This window comes from Biomphalaria glabrata, chromosome 9 (genome assembly GCF_947242115.1).
Source record: "Biomphalaria glabrata chromosome 9, xgBioGlab47.1, whole genome shotgun sequence".
Lineage (NCBI taxonomy): Eukaryota > Metazoa > Mollusca > Gastropoda > Planorbidae > Biomphalaria > Biomphalaria glabrata.
The window spans coordinates 41408152-41428926 of record NC_074719.1 but is presented as its reverse complement, the minus strand read 5'-3'; the positions used below and the strand labels follow the sequence as shown (position 1 = coordinate 41428926).

At 33.9% G+C, this 20775-nt stretch overlaps 1 protein-coding gene across 1 annotated transcript; it reads right to left on the bottom strand.

Moving 5' to 3' along the window:
• Window positions 1-3843: 3843 nt before the first annotated feature.
• LOC129928345 (uncharacterized) lies at window positions 3844-12446 on the bottom strand. The gene is made up of 2 exons (XM_056042407.1): window positions 12378-12446; window positions 3844-6051 (listed from the first exon to the last, which is right to left on the bottom strand). The coding sequence occupies exon 2, from the start codon at window positions 6042-6044 to the stop codon at window positions 5406-5408; it is 639 nt and encodes a 212-aa protein (XP_055898382.1). The 5' UTR covers window positions 6045-6051; window positions 12378-12446; the 3' UTR covers window positions 3844-5405.
• Window positions 12447-20775: the final 8329 nt, after the last annotated feature.

Genomic DNA, 20775 nt, shown 5'->3' with positions numbered 1-20775 from the left:
GTTTCAGGGACACCCTCAAAGCTTCTCTGAAGGCGCTCAGCATTGACCCAGGCACATGACAGAGCATCATGTCGTAGCGCTGTGAAAAACTGGCGCACAGATTGCTGAGGAAAAAAGAACAGTGCTGGCAGAAGAAAAACACCACAGAAGAAAAAACAAGGCCAATGACACTAGCTCCAGCTGAAATAACCTGCCCAGTGTGCAGCCGAACATTCCGGGCTCACATGGGTCTCACCAGCCACACGAGGAGACACAAAACCCCAGTGCAAAGCCCTCAGCCTCCTGGGTGACAAAGTGGTCATTATTGAACTGCGATGGACTATAATAAATGTATTATCACCATTGACCATAGTTTAACATTTGTCTACTATAATCATTTTCTATGTAATGTTACCGTTACAAAATGAAACAGAATATCAACATATTTCTTCTTCTTCTTTATCGTTCTCATTGTTATGTTGGAGTGGTCAGATTAGTAGATCAATACATGAGATGAACTGCGCAGTGGTTTCCAAATCAGGGACCTCTCCATGTAGTTTTCTTTCTATTGGGGTGATTTGGGGCCAATGTCTTATACGGGCCTCTTGGTAGAGAGAGCAGTTTTGGAGGTCGTGGTCGGCATTCTCTGGTGATACACCACCTGGGCAGATTTCACTGGTTCCAATTTTGAGCTTCCGGTGCATGTGTTGTCGCATTCTGTTGTGTCCGGTCCTGAGTCGAAAGATTAGACGTTGGTCTTGTCAGGATAGCTTATAGTAAGCGTCATCTTTCTTGTGATTTGGATGAGAGCTCGTCCATTTCTCATTTATTTTGTTTACAATTAATTTCTTCATTTCTTCTGGATAGAGTGCAGAGTTTATTTGAGAGTTAGTTCTCCCACTCTTGGGATTTTTACTTATAACATTACTAGAAACTAACTATTGTATTAAAATAAATATGTGGACCAAGTTTCACAATGCAATGGTGACAAAATCAGGGGGCATGCGCACTGGCATTCATTTTTCTTTAAAAGAAGCAAGCGTTCAGATTTCACAGCGATGGTGCAATATTGTTGCTTGCGCTTGTTAAGCATTTTACTTGACTTCAGACCAAACGAGATTCACTCCCCTTAAATCTGGGTTTTAATCTCATGAGATATGATAGATGAAGCTAAGTTTTTTCGATAAAGGTCCGGCCTTAGGTCACTGAAACATATGCGACCGCAGTGTCCCCGGCACTTTCATATGCCCCTAGTTATGTGTCAATTATTAAATTAAACCATATTATAAATTATAATTCCTCGGGCGTCCTGATTTCCCTGGAGTTCCTGGAAAGCTCGTGAAATTGCAAAATATACAAAAAAGTCCTGGAATTTATTTTCAAATATTTTGAAAACTCATAAAGATCTCCTGAAATATAGACAAAATTGTCATTTTGGGGTGTCATTCAATATGGAAAATGCCAATCCTACGCGCGATAAAAAAAAGCGGGATTATACAATACCTTTAATTGTGGCATTTAGTGAAAGAAGCTTCTCGCGCCTCAAACTAATGAAGAATTACTTGAGGTCAACAATTCTCGAAGATAGATTGAAACATTTGGTAATTCTTGTAGGAAATAGAATTTCGATGAAATACTGTGTGACCTCGCTACACATAAGACTCTTAAACTAAAGTTAATTTGATCGTGATGTTGTACTTAGTCAAGTATGAATAAAATGCAAAGACAAATTTATTTTCAAATAAAAAAAATCCTAATTTTCACTTATTATCCGTATCCCTACCCACACTGGGCCCCGCGCAATCCGTTTCGCATAGCACCCCACAATGGTTAGGGCCGGCCCTGGTTCGTTATATATATATATATATATATATATAATCGCAATCTTAATAACTCTATTACATTAGTTTAATATAAGACCAAAATAGTAAGGCTTAACACTTGATGGCCTCCTATTCATGTGTTATGTGCTCTGGAGTGTCGTCTCGAGAGTTCCGGTTTCAAACCCTACCGACGCCCACTCCTGCCCGCCATGGCCGTCCTGTTTTGATGTTTGGGCTATTTTGAAGTCACAACTAAAACATGTAAAACAAAATCAACAAAACAACAAAATATTGAAAAGGAAGTGACGTGAAAGGTTCTTGCAACATGTCTCCACATTCAAGGGAGAAGAAAAGTCCTTCATCAAGAAACTTCTCGCTGACAGATCGTTTAGTGTTTGTCCAAAACTATTTCTGGTTAACGTCTTTGTCACCAGCCTTCAACATGAAGACCTGCAAGTGTTCTTGTGCATCTGTATTATGTTGTATTATGTCTGTGTTGGGGGCGCTGTGGCTTGGCTTCCGACAAACTTAATATCTTAAAATGTCTAGAAAAGGGTAAGCTTGAGTGGATTTCAGGGGTATGAAAATGCAGCTTCAATGTCTGGAACCATGGAGAAAACATGAAATTATTAAGAACCAACAGAAAAGCTCTTACATTTGGATTAATCAGTGATGTAGCAGATACATTTGGAGCAACCATTGATGTAGCAGATACATTTGGATTAATCAGTGATGTAGCAGATACATTTGGAGCAAACCAACCAGAAATTCTTTAGTTCAACAACCGACGAAGTATTGTAGATGTCAGTTTCAAAACATTGGCGTATATGATGATTTTCCAAAAGGCGACATTCAAACAGAAATACAATGACTGAGAAGAGATCGAAAGGTTACAAAAGACAGTTTGTGTGGAAACACAAACTCAAAATCGGCCCCCGAAGTAAAATGTTTTACATAATTCAGATAATCCTTCAGAGTTGAAGATAGTTTACTTCCTAGTCCAAACCTCCCGCAGGACGACGGGGGATGGGAGCAGGCAGGGTTTGAACCTTCGATCGTCGATAAATCCAAACGACAGTCCAGCGCGCAAACCTCACGACCAGTGGTCCACCCAGGTAGGCTTCAATATTTTCAGAAAGAACATCCGAATGAAATTATATCAAAGACAAATGAGAGATAAGAATGGAGAAAGAAGGTTAACAGATCTTGTGTAGTGCCCCAACCGTCCCGCAGATCAAAGAATACGTGAAAGTGAATGTAAAGTTAGATGTGAACCTGGCCTAACTAGTTTGTGGTCTATAGGGCAGATGATGTAAAGTTCATCTGTTTTTGTGGCCTACGGTTAACGAGGGTGTCATGTAGCCAGCACAACGACCAACCGCCTTTGCTTTTCCCCAACTAATGTCAGGTACCCATTAGAGCTGGGTAGACTCAGAAGTTGAAAATCCCAGTCTTCACCAGGATTCGAACCCGGGACCCTCGGTTCGAACTAAATAAGTTAATTTCTTTGAAAAGGTTCGATCTCATTTTCGAATCCTCAAAAAAAAAAAAATAATAATAATAAATAAAAAAAAATTTCCGCTATATAGAAAAGTGTTCACGAAAATGATGTTTATAAGATTAATATTCGTCTTAAATTAGGTCTAACATATAATGCATACTAATTAGCTTTTTGTTATAGAAGACTGCTTGCACAATTGATTTTAAAATTAGAATTTTCGCTTTCAGGAAAAAAAAAAGTAGCCGAACTTTGAATGGTCTAAAATATTGTGAACTCGGATTTTCAATATCTCTTCTAGTTTACGAGATCTAAACGGGACGGACGGACAGACGGACAGACATTTCGCACAAAACTAATAGCGTCTTTTCCCCTTTCGGGGGCCGCTAAAAATTGACAGTAAATGATTCATGTTACTAAGACTTTATAGAATATCTCTAAATCATTTAACAAACATCTGCATATATGTTTGGCGTCATGTGAAAAAGGATTTATAAAAACTAAAATTAAGAACTCTTTGAGTCAAAGGAACAAACGACACTATCACAACGGGTAGTTTTATTAAAAATGAAATCTTTAAAGACATTATTTGATCAAGTTAATGATAAGTTTTCAAGTTTGAAATCGAGAAAAAAAACAACACTGCAATTTACTTATGGTTGCATTGTTGCAAAATCGTGCTGTAGATTAATGACAATGTTTTCCATTGCACAGTTTAAGGATGAGTGCGGAGTTTCACATGACTACTCAAACCCAGTGAACTTTAGATACAATTACAACTGAAGTTTAAAATTTGATTGACACTCATTTTATAGTTGTTGAACAATCAAATAACGTAGGTATTTATAAACTATATGTATTACAGCTCAATAAACAAACAAAAAGAAAACTATTTTTTAATGGGGGATGAGGGGGAGGGGGTGACACCCTGAGCTGACCGCACCGGCTGACACCCATCCTAGTGACGCCACTGCACCTGAATTTTTTTTTTTTTTTTTTTTTTTTTTTTTTTTTTACAACGTTAAGGAAAAAAAAGGTCATTAATTTACAACATATAGCACAAAAATGATTATAGATTTTAGGTATTCTTGTTATGGATCGATCTAAGTCAATGTTTTCGACTATAGCTCATACCAAATCATATAGATATATGTATAGCAGTGAAGGCACACAATCATTGAAAAATTAGACAGCTGAGAACTGGATTAGAAATGGCGAAACCTTTTTTGTTTTGTAATATGCAATAATTAAAATTAAAAAAAAAATGTTTTCCATGTTTTTGGATGTTCCTTGAGAGTTGATGAGGATAATTAACTTCCTAGTCCAAATCTCTCGCAGGACCACGGGAAATGGGAGCGGACAGGGAAGGACCAGGTATAAGGAGCGTCATACACCCGTGGCTTAAACAATAGAAAAGAGTATAGAAGCACCGTATGTTACGCTACCATATGATATAGAGATATAAATTACTACTTTTTGTGAGATCTGATTGTATAATAGTGAGACATTTTTTTATAGTTTTAACTGAACTACATAAAGTATTTGTCTTTGCAAAGATTGATAAACGATAAAAGTTTATTAATAAATTATACAAATATATTTTAATTAATTTACATTTGTAATATCTCATTAATAAAATTTGAAAATAATATATAGTATTTTTGTTTAAACAATGCGTATATTAAAACGCACGAGCTTATAATTATCTGCCCTTACTGTAGTACAATTTTTAAATAAAAAGAAAATTAATTTATTACGATAATTGATTTACTAATTGGTTGATTTTTTTAAAAATTGATTCATGTTTTGCCATTAAACATGAGAATTTTATGCGAAATTTGATTACAATAGTTTTAAAAAATACAAATAGACATGACAGATGCAGAGTTAGTTAATAAAACAAATAAAAAAAACATACTGAATAATTGAGAGATTTCTTTGTTGTGGTAGCTAAATATCTCATTACAGACATGAAAATAAATTACAGTTAAGAAATCAACGTTTTGTAAAAGAATTGTATCAATTCTTATCCAGCAAAGCTGATATTGTATTTTGAAATGGGAAAAGGTGGATTGGATGTAAGAACAAATTGGATTTAGTAGATGTTATCTCAGACTGTGTCTACCATACACCAACATCATCACCACGCCCCTCTCCAGCTCCTGTCTCTCCGTCTCTGTCGACATCAGCTGCAGCAACATTGCGTCCACGTCCTGGTGTTCGCTGATGATGTCATACACCAAGTCTGTAACTTTGATGAAATGGGGCTCCGCGTGCACCCCTGATCGGAGGTGCTCGAAGCTGCACCGCACCTCTGAATCTAAAGCTTGTCTTTTATATCGCTTGATGGCCATTAACAAACTATTTGTGTAGCTGTTTACGATAGAGACCACTTCTTTTACCAGGATTATTAGAACCTCATTTTTCTGAGAGTCGAAGATCTTGGACTGCCTCTCAAGGTCTCTGGTTATTGTGTGGATCAAAGTCTGGTTGTGTTTGACCTTGAACAGAAGCCGGGTCTCCAAATGCTGGTCACTTTCGTCCTCATCCTCGTCAAAGCTGAGGATGCCGTCTACAATTTCAATAAAATTTCTCAGACTTAGTTTCAGTTTTAAAGTATCTTTTTTAAGTTCTTCCAAGTCAGTTGAGTTGTAACGGTAAGCAGTTCCTTGGTAGATCTCTGTGGATCTTACCATTTCAGATCCGAGTCTGGAGTGATCCCGCTTAGATGAGTCATTCCCCATTAATTTCCTTAAAAATAAAATAAATTTACATTTTATTTGAATCAAGGAAACAAAGAAAAAAAAAAGTAAGGAACGTTCAAATGTGGAGACAATGTGTGAGCATCTAAATAGCGTAGGAAATGGAAATATAAATTAATATGTATAAATAGACATAGATATAGATAGATATAGATAGATATAGATATATGTCACGTTGCATAAATTAATTTGTATAAATAAACATGTAGATAGATATAGATAGATATAGATATATGTCACGTAGCATAAATTAATATGTATAAATAGACATAAATATAGATAGATATAGATATATGTCACGTAGCATAAATTAATATGTATAAATAGACATAGATATAGATAGATATAGATATATGTCACGTAGCATAAATTAATATGTATAAATAGACATAGATATAGATAGATATAGATATATGTCACGTAGCATAAATTAATATGTATAAATAGACATAGATATAGATAGATATAGATATATGTCACGTAGCATAAATTAATATGTATAAATAGACATAGATATAGATAGATATAGATATATGTCACGTAGCATAAATTAATATGTATAAATAGACATAGATATAGATAGATATAGATATATGTCACGTAGCATAAATTAATATTTATAAATAAATATAGATAGATATAGATAGGTATAGATATATGTCACGTAGCATAAATTAATATGTATAAATAAACATGTAGATAGATATAGATAGATATAGATAAATGTCACGTAGCAGTCTGGCTGCATCTAAATTTAGCTTATCACGGAAGTAACCTTAACAATTAACTCCGCCTTTTTTTTTCTAGAACATTTGGTACTCCCCTCACCATAGATTGGACCGTAGCGCTCTGTTAATGCACAGACGTTTACAAACAATTAGTACATTCATTTTTTATGGAATAATTTATAATGGAACTATAGAAGAAAAAAATGAAAATAAAATTTGCAGAGCTATGTTTGGTGATTGTGTTTTTCAAATTTTATTAATTGTTTACACTTTAATCGCGGAGAGCCGTGTAGATAATCTACAATAAGATGGTGCGCAAATGTTTAATTAGGTATATTGATTCAATAAAAGTTGTTCATGTATGCAAATTTTAGTTTTTAATTTACTGCTGTACGTAAGTGACGTAAGCGGTGTTTTTTTCCCCTTTGACTTCGTGGAAAATTTTCATTCATAAAACATTCTAGCCAAAATTAATTTTTCGATAATGAAATATTTTCAAACCAATATAACGGTCGACATCGAGTTTTCCCCTTTAGGCCAATGAATTGAGAATTTTTTTTCTCATTTATATACCTATACCTTGAAATTTTAAAGAAAAGTCGTTAAAGCGGTTTTAGTAATAAATTTTAAATATAATAATACATACATACATACATACACATACATACATACATACATACATACACACATACATACATACACATACATACATACACATACATACATACATAATACATACATACATACATACACATAAGAATAGCTCGCTTAAGAGTATAGGATATGAAGCCGTTGTCAGAAGAAATAAGAAATACAGAAGAAATACTTTCACGTTCATACCTCTCTCATAAAGAGGAAATAACAGTTGATGTTTATCTTTGAACCCTCCTCTATCTTCCTCTTTCAACACACATTAGCACCAATCACATATTTTTCAAAAGGTGTAAAACCAAAAATACATTTTTTTGAAAAGTAAACCAATTATATTTTTGTTTCCCTGTATACCTAACATGCATTTTTTTTTTAAAAAAGTAAACCAATAATAATTTTAACAAGATTACAAAGAGAGTTTGTGTTACAAAAACTCAGAGGCGGCCCCCGTCGAAGTCGGATCCCTGTCGGATCTGCATATTCGCAAATAATATTCAAGAGGTGATTTAATTTTGATGTAAAATGTTTTACATGTTTCGGATGTTCCTTTAGAGTTGAAGATAATTACTTCCTAGTCCAAACCTCCCGGGGGATGGGAGCGGGCAGGGTTTGAACCCTGGACCATCCATAAATCTGAACGACAGTCCAGCGCGAAAACCGCACGACCAGGCAGCCATCCGATGGTCAAAAGTAATAATGTTTCAAAGATTCATTTGCCGTAAATTTAAATTTAAATTAAATAAAAAATAGTAGATTAGTTTTAGTATATTAAAACATTACAATCTTGATCAAAACGTTTGGAAATGAAAATCTACACTTTTTTTTTACACTTTAAGTTTAAAAATTGAAATTCTACATCTTAATCTAGTCTATTTTAGTCTAAACTAGATCTAGAAATTCTAGATATAGACTCTAAAATAATTTTAATTAGAATATAAATCCAGATCTAGATATACTGTAATAAAAATCTAGATCTAGTTTAAAAAATCCAGATTAGATCTAAATCAAGATATCATTCCTTTTTTAAACGCGAGTCACATAACGAGGCTTAATAAACATTACTATACCGAGTTCTTTTTTCATTTCATCTGAAGAATTAATTCCATATAACGTCAGAGGAAAAAAAAACACTACGTCACACGGCCTAGCTAGACTAAAAATCGCCTTCATCGATACGAGCCATTTATCGAGTGTTCATTGACTTTGGTGCACCGAGTGCGTTCTTTAAGCATTTCATTTAAAGAATTCATTCCATATGACGTCAAAGGAAAAAAAAAACACTACGTCACACGGCCTAGCTAGAATAAAAATCGCCTTCATCATTACGAGCCTTTTATCGAGTGTTCATAGACATTGGTGCACCGAGTGCGTTCTTTTAGCATTTCTTTAAAGAATTCTTTCCATATGACGTCAAAGGAAAAAAAAAACACTACGTCACATGGCTTAGTTAGACTAAAATATGTTTTCATTAATACAAGCAATTTTTCGAAGGTTAATAGACATTGGTGCACCGAGTGCGTTCTTTTAACATTACATTTAAAGAGTCCATTCATATGACGTCAAAGAAAAAAAATTCCATTACCTCACAATAGGCTAGTACTGGTACCAAAAAAAAAATGTCTTTATTTACATGAGATATTTAACGAGGGTTCATAGACATTGGTGCACTGAGTTCTAATAGAATTTATTTAAAAAGGATCAAAGCCGCATTGTTTTTGCGTTTTGTCTGTCAGTCGGTCTGTCCGTCATCTTGATATAAAAAAAACAACAACTAAAAGTTATTAAAAATTGATTAACCTTTATTCTACGTTTCAAAACATCGCAATAATTTTTAGGTATGAACACAATTGAAAAGTTTATATAATAGATTGTTCCGGATGTTTGTATAAATAGTAAAAGAAAAAGAGAATTTCAGATAAATGAAATACCGTTAATTAAATTTTTTGGATGGTCTCGTAAAAAAATTAGATGTACTACAGCCATGTGGAGAGATTTTCATACCTTACTTTGGTGTTTGGATTCTGTTTTCCTTAAAAATCGGAACATAATATTAACGATAATTAGATTTTTTAATGTTTTAGGTAGAAAGTTAAATGTACTGTAAGAGAGTAGTGAGTTAAAATATTTTTCATAAAAATCCGTAAAAACATTATTTCGTTAATGAGAAGATTATTTGTTTATTAATTAGAAGAGGGAGTTCAAACAATTATTTGGCGTTAGTAGATTTTTAAATAAATTCGGAAATTTCTGGCGACGATTTGTAAGAAACAAAATCCGGAACTTTCTTTATCGATTACAAAACTTCTATGTTATGTTTTAGTAAAAAAATTAAATGTCTAAAAAGTAATTTTCAGTAATCAATTCTAGTAAATTACTTTTTTTTAAAGCCCTGAACAACCTATTGTCGATATTTTTAAAATTTGTTTGAAGATGAAAATACGGAACAATTTGATATTGATAACCAAATTATAGTGACGCATTGTCAAATAATATAAGTGTAATATTAGTAAATTATGCGATTTCAAACAATCATTAGGCATAATTCATGTTTTATAAAACAATATCCGGAACATTTTTACACTTAATGAAATATAAGTCAGTATAGAGATTTTGATTTAGCATTAATATGCTATTTACATAAAAAACGGAACAACATATTATTGATAATGTGTTTTTGCAAAGTTTAAGCATGGAAATTGAATGTAATATAAATTAGAAGAGCAAACAAACATTTGTTGGGGTTGATTAGTTTTGCACAAAAAAATCCGGAACAATCAATTTTTAGATACTTAAAACTATTGAGATGTTACGGGAGGAACATTAAAGTGTGAATCAGATTTTCAATAGCTTTTAGAGTTCTAGTTTTTTTAATCTAATCGTGACGGACAGACCGACCAACAGACTAAACGCACAAAAATAATCTTCTTTTATTCGGATGGGGGCACTAAACAAAAAATAAATAAAATCTGATTTTTTAAAAAAAGTTTAAGGAATTGGTTTAGCACCTGGTCATGTAGCGACGTTACGCTTCTGCACGAAAATCGCTGCATAAAAAGTCCATTAAAAAAATGTGCGTGATATTTACATACAAAATGCATTATTAGCCTTTATAAACAAACAGAAATGTTTTCTTTTAATTTTAGCAGCTAGTTGACCAGAAAAAACATCTTTAACTATTATTTATATTTGTTGTAAACATTTCCTGTACATTTTAAAAATATATTTGACTTAGTGATACTGAAAATACACAAAAATTGTCCATCTTTGTTGGCATATTGTAACATTGCCTCCCTTACATTTACGTAATTGTTTTAGAATTGGTGTTTTTTTTATGAAAAAATCGCTTGCATAATTAATTTTATAAATTAAACGGTTTGCTTTTAGAAAACCAAAAGTAGCCGTTGCACCTAAACTTTTCAAGCCGCATTTAATGATGAACTAATATTTTTCATATCTCTTCTAGTTTTCGAGATCTGAGTGTGACAGACGGACAGAGGGACAGACGGACAGACGGACATTTTGCACAAACCTAATAGCGGCTTTTTCCCCTTACGGGGGCCGCTAAAAAGGGTAAACCAAAAATGCATTTAAAAAAAAAAAAAAAGTAAACCAAAAATAATTTTAAAAAGTGTAAACCAAAATTAGTTTTCAAAAGTGTAAACCGAAAATACAATTTTTAAAACTGTAAACTAAAATTATATCTTTAAAAGTGTATACTAAAAATATTTTTTTTAAAGTGTATACCAAAATTATATTTTTTAAAAGTGTAAACCAAAAATATTTTTTTTTTTTAAATGTAAACCAAAAATATATTTTTTTAAAAAGTGTTAACCAAAAATTAAAAAAAAAAAGCGTACACCAAAAGTATATTTTTAAAAAGTGTGTTTTCCCCAATTTAATGACGAGATTCTGGGCAGCTTTATACATCATAGTCTTGTACTCAGTAAATCAGGCCATGAATGTGAACAATCCTGGGCGCCGAATGGCAGTAAGGAAAACCTTCTCCCAGATACCCCCCCCCCCCCTCCGTTTACTGATCCACAAATGAGATTGGACCAAAGCGCTCTGTGCATGCTATAAGCCTGAAAGTAGCGCAATTTAAAAGTTATAATTACAATTATTTTTATTTTTATTATAATCACATAGGCTAATTAATTACGGTGCAGACCAAACCTTTTGCTTACGCTGAATCTGGCTGTAAAAGGCAAATACACTATCAATAACCGGTCTACAGTAATTAGCATATAGATGGACGAAAACACAAGCTGTCCCCAGAGTCCTGTAAAAATGAAGATGATTCTAAATATGTCAAAAAACTGGATCAATCTTTGTAAAACAAACATCAATCGTTAAGGTAATTCACCCAGTGATCATTTACAAACATAAATCGACAAATAACAATACAATGTGATGAAATTATAAGACATACTTATTCGGCTTCTTCAGTGATGCCAAATCTTTTTCAGCCTAAGGGCCACACTAATTTCCTAGAGTTGTTTCAAGGATCACATCAACGATTGAAATAGTCGTCGATTCCAAGTAACTTTTCTTCAGGGTGTTTGTGATGCATTATGGGAAGTATTTCGATGGTCAGATAGTACCATTCCAAGGGCCTGAAATGGCCCACGGACGATAGTTAGATTGATACCCATTTAGTTTGTATATACCGGAAGTAGGTGAGGTGCATATACATTTCCTTTACGTCTGTCAACGGTCACATCATCGCCAAAAATTGTGGAATCATTTTTAACCGGTAGTATGGGCCCTTGCAAAAATAATAGATAGATAATAGATAATGGATAGTTTTACTTTAAGGTTCGGAAATGACCCTCTGGTCATAGTTTAGAGTATGACATATTAGAGGCGACCTTAGCAGTGCGCGGGGCCCTGGATGATTGTCACGTCAGTGTCACGAATATATGTAGAATGGACTTACGGTGACAAAATATTGTCCTTATTGTTTGGCCCCTCTAAGGCGCAAGGTCTGGGATGATTGCCCCACTCGCCAATCGCCATCTTGTAAGTGCGCCTCTGCTTTGGTCTAATTTATTACATATAAAACAAACACAAAAAAACAAAACAAGTATTAAATCCATGGGCGTAGCCGGGGAGGTTCTTGTGGTTCAACCCCCCCCCTGAAAAAAATCCTGGCTACGCCCATGATTAAATCTATGTTCATTTATATAAGGTCATAAGTTGTGGTAGTGTTAATAGTATTAAAGTCATGAACTGGTATTATCTGGAAAAGCCAAGATCGAGATTAATTAAGGAAAACGTTTATTAAATAGTATTGACTTTTTACTTGAGCTATGTAATTAGGACCGGAAACAGGTCACGTCTGATCACGTGAGGTGACTAACTTTCTTTAGCCAGTTTAACAGCTGTGAAGTCTTGTAATTATTTGTCTGTTTCAAAATCCAATCCAACCTTGCTTTTTTTTTTATTCTTGAAATTTCCGTGACTTGTTTTGTTTAGTCAAATGTCAATGCAAATCAAATTTACAATTAAAAAAACGAATTACTTCCTAAGCCACAGACAGTTCAGATAAAAGAAGTTGAAGTTTGCAGTCAAATCTTTTTTTTGTGAGTAGAGCAACTACATTCTTTAACAAAGACAAATTTCATGGACATAAAAACTTGTGAAATTTGAGGAGCTGTTTCAATTCAGATTTTACTTAAAGTACTTTCTTTTCAAATCATTTGCATTCATTGTATTCATAGCAATGTGAAGACAATATAAATTTAATTCAGTAAACTGTCAAGCGAACCTTTAACATAAACGTGATAGTCAAATAAACATACCATAAAGAAATACAACTTTGAAAAATTAAAGCTACATTAATTTCAAAACTAGCCTGTGCCTCTTTGAAACTACTTCAGAAATGAATTATATTAACAGTTCAATATTAAATTCTACACTAGTCTTTATATTCTCACAAAACATTTATTCTAACGGAAGTGCATTGCATAATAATAGAATTGGTAAAAAGCAAGTCTTAAACTTTAAGAATAGTTCTTCCCAGATCTCTAATACCTTGGATGTTAAAGAAAAATTTGTTTTCGGCTCATGGCAAAATTTGACTATATTTCAAAACGATTCCTTTGACTTCGGCAACATCATTTTTAAGAATGCTAAATGGTTTGAATCATTTCTTGTTCGAGATTCGGAAATTACAAAACAAATTAATTTAGCACTTTCTTTTTTAAATCTGGCCGAACTAAAAATAGTGAAGATGTTGCGGAGTTTTAGTTACAACACATTTGCAGTGTTTCACGTGTACACATTTGTGGATGCGTTTGATAACGGCCGACCGGAAGCGTTTTTAAATGTGTCTTTTGAAACATTGGGAAAGATAGCGGAAATAGAAACGTGTGGCCCTCACTTGACCAGCAATCAGACTTCTACATTTGCCAAGAGAGTTCTGGACATAATGAAATGCTACGTGAATCCAGCTATGTCTATGGTAGGCATAGGTCAGAATTTGATGTGCGCGGTCATACTACATAAAGATGGCATAAGAAAGACTTGCAACGTGTTCCTGATGTCAATGATAGTGGCAGGAATTTTCCAGCAAATCATGTCGCTGAATGTCGCCGAAATAATCGAATACCTCAAAGGCAGCGACATTTACTACAGATACAACGCATATCTTTGTTTAAAAAAGATTGATCCAGTTTTTGACATATTTGAAATCATCTTTATTTTTATAGGACTTTGGGGCCAGCTCGTTTTTTCGTCCACCTATATGCTAATCACTGTAGACCGGTTATTGATAGTGTATTTGCCTTTAAAAGCCAGATTCATCGTTAGCAAAAAGTATGCCATACTCATTACTTTATCAATCTATGTCGCTTGGTTACCATGGGCTATGTACAAAATATTTTGTTTTTACAACTTTGACACTATGTATGTCAAAATAAGACTTACAAACACACAATCCGTTGATACAGACAACTACTTTTCAGTCTGTTTTAATAATATAACCGAAGAAACCTTTGTAATTATGGCGCTTAGTAAATGTGTTCCGCTATCGATTGTCTTAATTGGCAGCCTCGCAATAGCCATTAAAGTAAAGGTTATTTTGTCGAAACGTAAACATTTGACTCAGATAACCAAAACGTTTCTCTGGTCTAATCAGACGACGAAGACTCTGCTAACGACCTGTTCTGTGTTCAGTTCAACAGAAGTTTTACTGTACATTTGTTCGTATATTGTGTCTAGAGGGGTTGAAGACACAACTGTTTGGCTAAGTATTCATTTCCAGCTGATCTATTTCGCCTACCTCGTCACCACAAGTAGCACTTTCTTTATATTTATCTTCACAAACAAGAAATTGTTACAACATTTTATCGATATAACAAAATTATTTCGTTTCAAGTAAAATATTCCAACTTGCATATTGTGGCACAGCTATGGTGGAGGGATGGGTGGGGGAGAGAATTTGAAATCCCCCCCCCCCGGCATCCACTTTAAGGTTGGCCCCCAAATGTGTGTTAACATTTTTTTGTACATTAAATATTAAATATTACGCCATTATCTCGTGTCAATATGTCGAATGCCAAGATGTAGCGGCCCCCAAAGAGGACACAACTCCGATCCTCAGATGATGATAAATTCTTAGCTACGCATATTTCATTCCCTCCCTTTTTGTTTTCAACAATTCTCCAAGTTATTATACACAAAAGAAAAGATATTATTATTTTTTAATTGTAAAAAATATACTAATAGCTAGATAGTACTTCGAATTTCGACATTTTTATCTTTATTTTGGCACTATTAGATTCGCCTAAGATTAATTGTGACCCTCTAGAGCTGAATCAAATAACAAGCTATTTTTAGAAAGCTTATTTTAACTCTCTCCGTCTCAGTGCGTTCATCTGTAAATGTTTAAAAATCTTTACTGTCCGTATGGAAATCGATAACTGTATTTATTGTTTAATGTCATTATAATCACTAAAGCTTATCAGGACATAGCTTCATTAATTAATAATTTTTAAAAAAAGGTGACTAAATATGTTAATACTACCAGGGTAGTAAGTAAATATGTGGAGCTCCGGGGGATTTTGTAGAGGGCCGTAACATTTTTCGAAAGCTTTAATAAAGATCCGTTTATAAGTTAAAATACTGATAACTAAGGCATGCTATATTTTAGAAGAAAGAAAGAAACATTTTTATAATTTAATTTCAATTTCCTCAGAAAAAAAAAGTATTATGCGTAGTGTAGTTTTAAAAAGTGTATATCTTTATGGTTGTGGAGGGTAAGGCCGTTGGTAGACGCACTGTCGTACATCCGATGTCTTTACTTATTCCACGTTTGCTACAAGAGTACACTTTTAAAATCACGACATTTTTGCCAACCGTAAAAATGTGAAAAAATGTTGTTTTTTTTTCAAAAAATTAAAGTTTCAGGCCCGTCGAATTTCGGATATATTTCAATCTCTTAAAGTGGAGGTCACGGGGCTGTGACTCCCCTCCTGCTCTCCCTTAAATCCGGCCCTGAATAGTACTACACATATAATTTCTAACTAATTAGCCTACTTACTGTTTAATAAGTCAGAACGTAGGTCCTAATAAAAGAGATGGATTGTTTTAAACTATAAGTTTACACGCATTGAAGAGAGTATGAAATGTTTATTGGGCATTTAATTTTTAATCAGTACATAGTAAACATGATAACCTAATTAGTAATTGAATCTCGCAGTAAAGAAGATAAAGTGGCTCTGTGCGTCCGTGTGTGGAGTCATTGATTTATTCTTTATTTAAACGTGACTGATGAACACAATGTTATCACATGACATGGTGGGGCGGGAGCGGTGGTAACACAATGACTGCCATTTAGATATCCACATTTTGTCAGGATATGTTTATATATGTTATGTTGTATGTTTATATATATATATATATAGTAAAGTAAAGTTCCCCTTTTAGACCATGTGAATGTAAAGGTCATCTGATTCTGTGGCCTACGGTTAACGAGGGTGTCATGTGGCCAGCACAACGACCAACCACCTTTACTTTTCCCCAACTAATGTCAGGTACCCATTAGAGCTGGGTGGATTCAGGATCCCGATATAAAATCCCAGTCTTCGAACACCAGGATTCGAACCCAGGACCCCCGGTTCAGAAGCCAAGCGCTTTACCGCTCAGCCACCGCGCCTCCATATATATACATACATTTTAAAAGCCTTCAGGACAGAAGACTCAAAAGTAAAGTAGCAATTATACATAAAACACTGAACCATGATCTTCAAATACAAAAACAAAATTTAATTAAATAGAAAGATAAAGGCACTTTTCTAGTTCCATATGCTAGAACCAATTTGTACAAATGCTCCTTCTTCCCTAGTGTTATTAGAGCATGGAATGGGTTGCCTGAGCTAGCCACTAAAACCATTGACTTAGCAGAATTCAGGTCATTGGTTAATATGCATGACTGAATGTATTCCTCTTCTTTTTTTACTGTAACGTCTGTATAATATATATATATATATATATATATATATATATATATATATATATATATATATATATATATATTATATTATATTGTATATATATAAAATTAACATTTAAAAACATTATATATATATATACATATATAATGTTTTTCTTTGGTAAAGAAATAGATGCCGGTACTCAGTGATGGATTGCCTAACTTTTAACTATTAATAAATAAATAATAAACGTTAAAATGCAAGAAAAGTACGCCTAATATTTTTCCCCACATGAAAAAAAGTGCCGGTACGTAGTACAGGTACGTACCGTCACAAAAAAAGCACTTTATATATATAATGCATTAATTATTGATAAAGTACTGTATATATATATATACAATGAATTAATTATTGATGGAAAGCACTGTATATATATAATGAATTAATTATTGATGGAGGCAACCTCACATAACGTTACAAGAAATCCTGCTACAAGTGAACATGTCTTCTTTATACGTTAGTACACACAATCCACACATGTTAGCCTAAAGTTTAAAAAATATCAAGATTTCAATCTGTTGTAATCCGAATGATGTGCTGCCTGGTCTGATGGTCCCGTGTTCATACCCTGCCCACAGCCATCCGCCGTCGTCCTGCTGGAGGTTTCGGCTACAATGAAATTATCCTCAAATCTGTAGAAACTGTATAATTTCCATCAATCAAATCGGTTCATCAGTTTAAATCAAACTCATAAATAGCATAAAGTTGTCAAGTTTCTTCAGAGCCATTCTATATTTAGGGCTCAAATCTGTTAGTAAAAAATCTTCGATAATTTCTTGTACATTATCATACGAGCGTGCTGTCCGATTCTTTATTTTGGGATTTAAAGGGCGCCCTGAGGCCTGACTCTGCCCAACCCAAATGGGTACCTGTCATTAGTCATGGAAAGTAAAGCGGTTGGCCGTTGGTGGGCCATAGAAACACATGGCCTTTACTAAGGATTGCAAGATCTGACTCTGAAAGGGACACTTTACCATGCGGTAATGCTAACTTTAAAATAGCCATTGGACTGATAAGAGCAAAGTGGGCGAAGTAGAGAACTCTAGTATCCAATGACTTACTGAGAGGGAGACTATACATAGACTTTATTTCACAGTACATATGTCTGAATGATTAGGTATGTGTTAACATTATAAATAAATTTATATTTAGTATTGTTATTCAATATTCAGCATCTAAGTTATTCAAGTTATTTGAAGTTTAGTAATTAAGATACATTACGCCTACAGCGGTTTAGTTGTCTGCCAGATACGCTTTCTTTTCAAAGTTATTACTACTAGACCTAGAATCAATCTAGATTATTCTAGATGAACGCTTTCTTATCAAAGTTGTTACTACTAGATCTAAATTTACGCTTTATTTTGTCAGTCTTAATCACTTTTGTTTCTTCCACCAACCCGATGTCTCTGTTAGTAATTTGTCTACACATTATTGTTTCATGTGGAACACAGTTCAGTATATAAATGATGAGTTTAAATTATTTTAGAAACATTGATATACTATATGGAAGTGATATCTTGTAGAGTCCAGTTTGGTGGATGGGAAAAAATCATTCGAATAGAAACAAAAACAACTACTTAGCTAGTGAACTGTTTTCCCATTCTCTGATTAAGTTGAAAGTTTGCACAATTATTTATTCATTGTCCCTAACAAAACACGAATCAAGCAGAAAACTAATCAATAAACTAATTTATTAGTGGTAATTAAATAATTTTGACATAGAAAAAGGTAAATAAATATAACATTATTGAGATATATGTACAACGACCGTAATCACACAGTACAGGCTTTCAATTTCAATGTCATCATGATCCTTTCATATTTTGACTTCTTCAGAGAACCAAGGGCTTGAGTAAAAAAATACCTCACTCTGTACTGTCGCTTGCTAGTCTTTAAACTGTTTCCCATATTTTTCTCCAGTTTTTTTGATTGCCCAGTTTTTATCCTGCTCTCTCGGTTTCATCTCGGTTTTTTTTTTCGTCTTTTGCGCTGAGGATTTTAATCTAAGGTCTGTTTAGATCTGTTGTTCGCATTGTTTTCTTAGTATGTGACCAATGCAACTTCACTTTGTAAGATCTGCCTCTCTATATTTCTCTGTCCTCAAATCTTCCAGAGTTTCGTATGCTAATTTCAGTGTAGTACTCTTCAGACCAACAATTAAATCACAACATATTAAGGGATATTCCACTATCTACTGATTCGTTTGAAATCTACAACACTAGCCATTCAGTCCTTAAAGGTTCATTTCCTTTAATCAGTCACCACTTCCTATTCAAACTATAAGAATTCATTCACCCATTCTCTAAATATAGCATCTTTATTCATAGAACATGCAGTACACCAGTACATCTGACTGAGGCATTATATGTTTCAGAGGACAATGTTCTCCCTTTGTAGCTTCTCATGTGTCACCAGTCTAGTCTGTGACCTATTTCGAACAGTTTCTAGAAGCGAGGTCAAACCAGTGCAAGTGTCCAGCGTAAACAAGTTAATTTTAGGTATCCAATTAAAGAAAGAGGTTAAGGGAAAAAAATAGCACACGTCAGCTTCTAGAAGGTTAAAGTTACTAAAATAATTAGGGGAGAAGTTTCCATGATTCTGGAATGTACGATTAAGAAAGGTATAAATTAAAGGGAAGTCAGTTAGAGGGGGTCCTCGCATAGTAGTTCTTGTAAAGCGATGTTACTGTTAGTTATCGCTTAAGTCCTCTCTTAGTAAAGGTTTAGTTTCTTCTTCTTCATCGTTCTCATTGTTATGTTGGAGTGTTCATATGACTAGACCAATACATGAGATGAACTGCGCAGTGGTTTCCAAATCAGGGAGCTCTCCATATAGTTTTCTTTCTATTGGGGTGATTTGGGGCCAATGTCTTATACGGGCCTCTTGGTAGAGAGAGCAGTTTTGGAGGACGTGGTCGGCATTAGTTTAGTTAAGTTTTGTGATATTAGCGGGTCCATTTAATTAAAATTTTATTAGTTGAAGTTGAAGTTATACTAAGTGAAGTTTCATGTATCTTTAAGTTTTATTTATGAAGTATCAAGCCAAGTTGTTGTTAAATTGAGAAGTTAATTTTATGTGAAAGTTGAAGAAGTATTATTAAAGAAGTTTTAAGAAAATACAGAGAGATGTTTCTTTCTTCACTTCATTGAATTATCAAGTTTGATAATATAATCCCCGGCAAGTGTGATCGTCACACATGTGACTAAAGAGGCCAATCCTTGATACCTAACTGTTGTCACAGGTTGAGCATCTGTAATCACCAAGCGCCACTGCACGTTCACCTTTCTGTCTACTTCTGTGGTGTATGCCATCTACCTTCCTATATGCTTGCTCTCCATGTGGATCTATCCAGTGTCTCTTTTGCCCATTGGTAGGCAGTAGTTATCCAGTGAGGCTGAAGAATCTTCTACAAATGAGATTGGTCCCTGACATTTCAACTTACGCCACTCAGCTAAGAACTTATCACCGGCAACTACGTACACTCACATAAACCCACCATGTTGTTAGGTCTTTAATAACTGATGTAGTAATAGTATTAATAGCATTGCATTCATGAGCTAGTATCATCTGACACTGCCAAGATCAGGATTAATTAAAGGAAATGAAATGTTATTGACTTTTTACTTGAGAAATTTAATTAGGAACCAGAGACAGGTCACTTCTCATCACGTGGAATGACTAACTTTTGTTTTTATTGCCAGTTTAACAATTTAGTTTGAAGTCTGTTTTTTTTTTATTTCATCATAACTTATTGACTTTTTTGTCTAAATAAATGTCAAAGTCACTTGATTAGCAGATTATTTTAAAAATTCGAATTAGTTGTTAAGCCAAAGAAAATTT

Excerpts from the sequence above, each read along its gene's own strand:
- LOC129928345 (XM_056042407.1), bottom strand. The coding sequence starts at position 6,044 with ATGGGGAATGACTCATCTAAGCGGGATCACTCCAGACTCGGATCTGAA.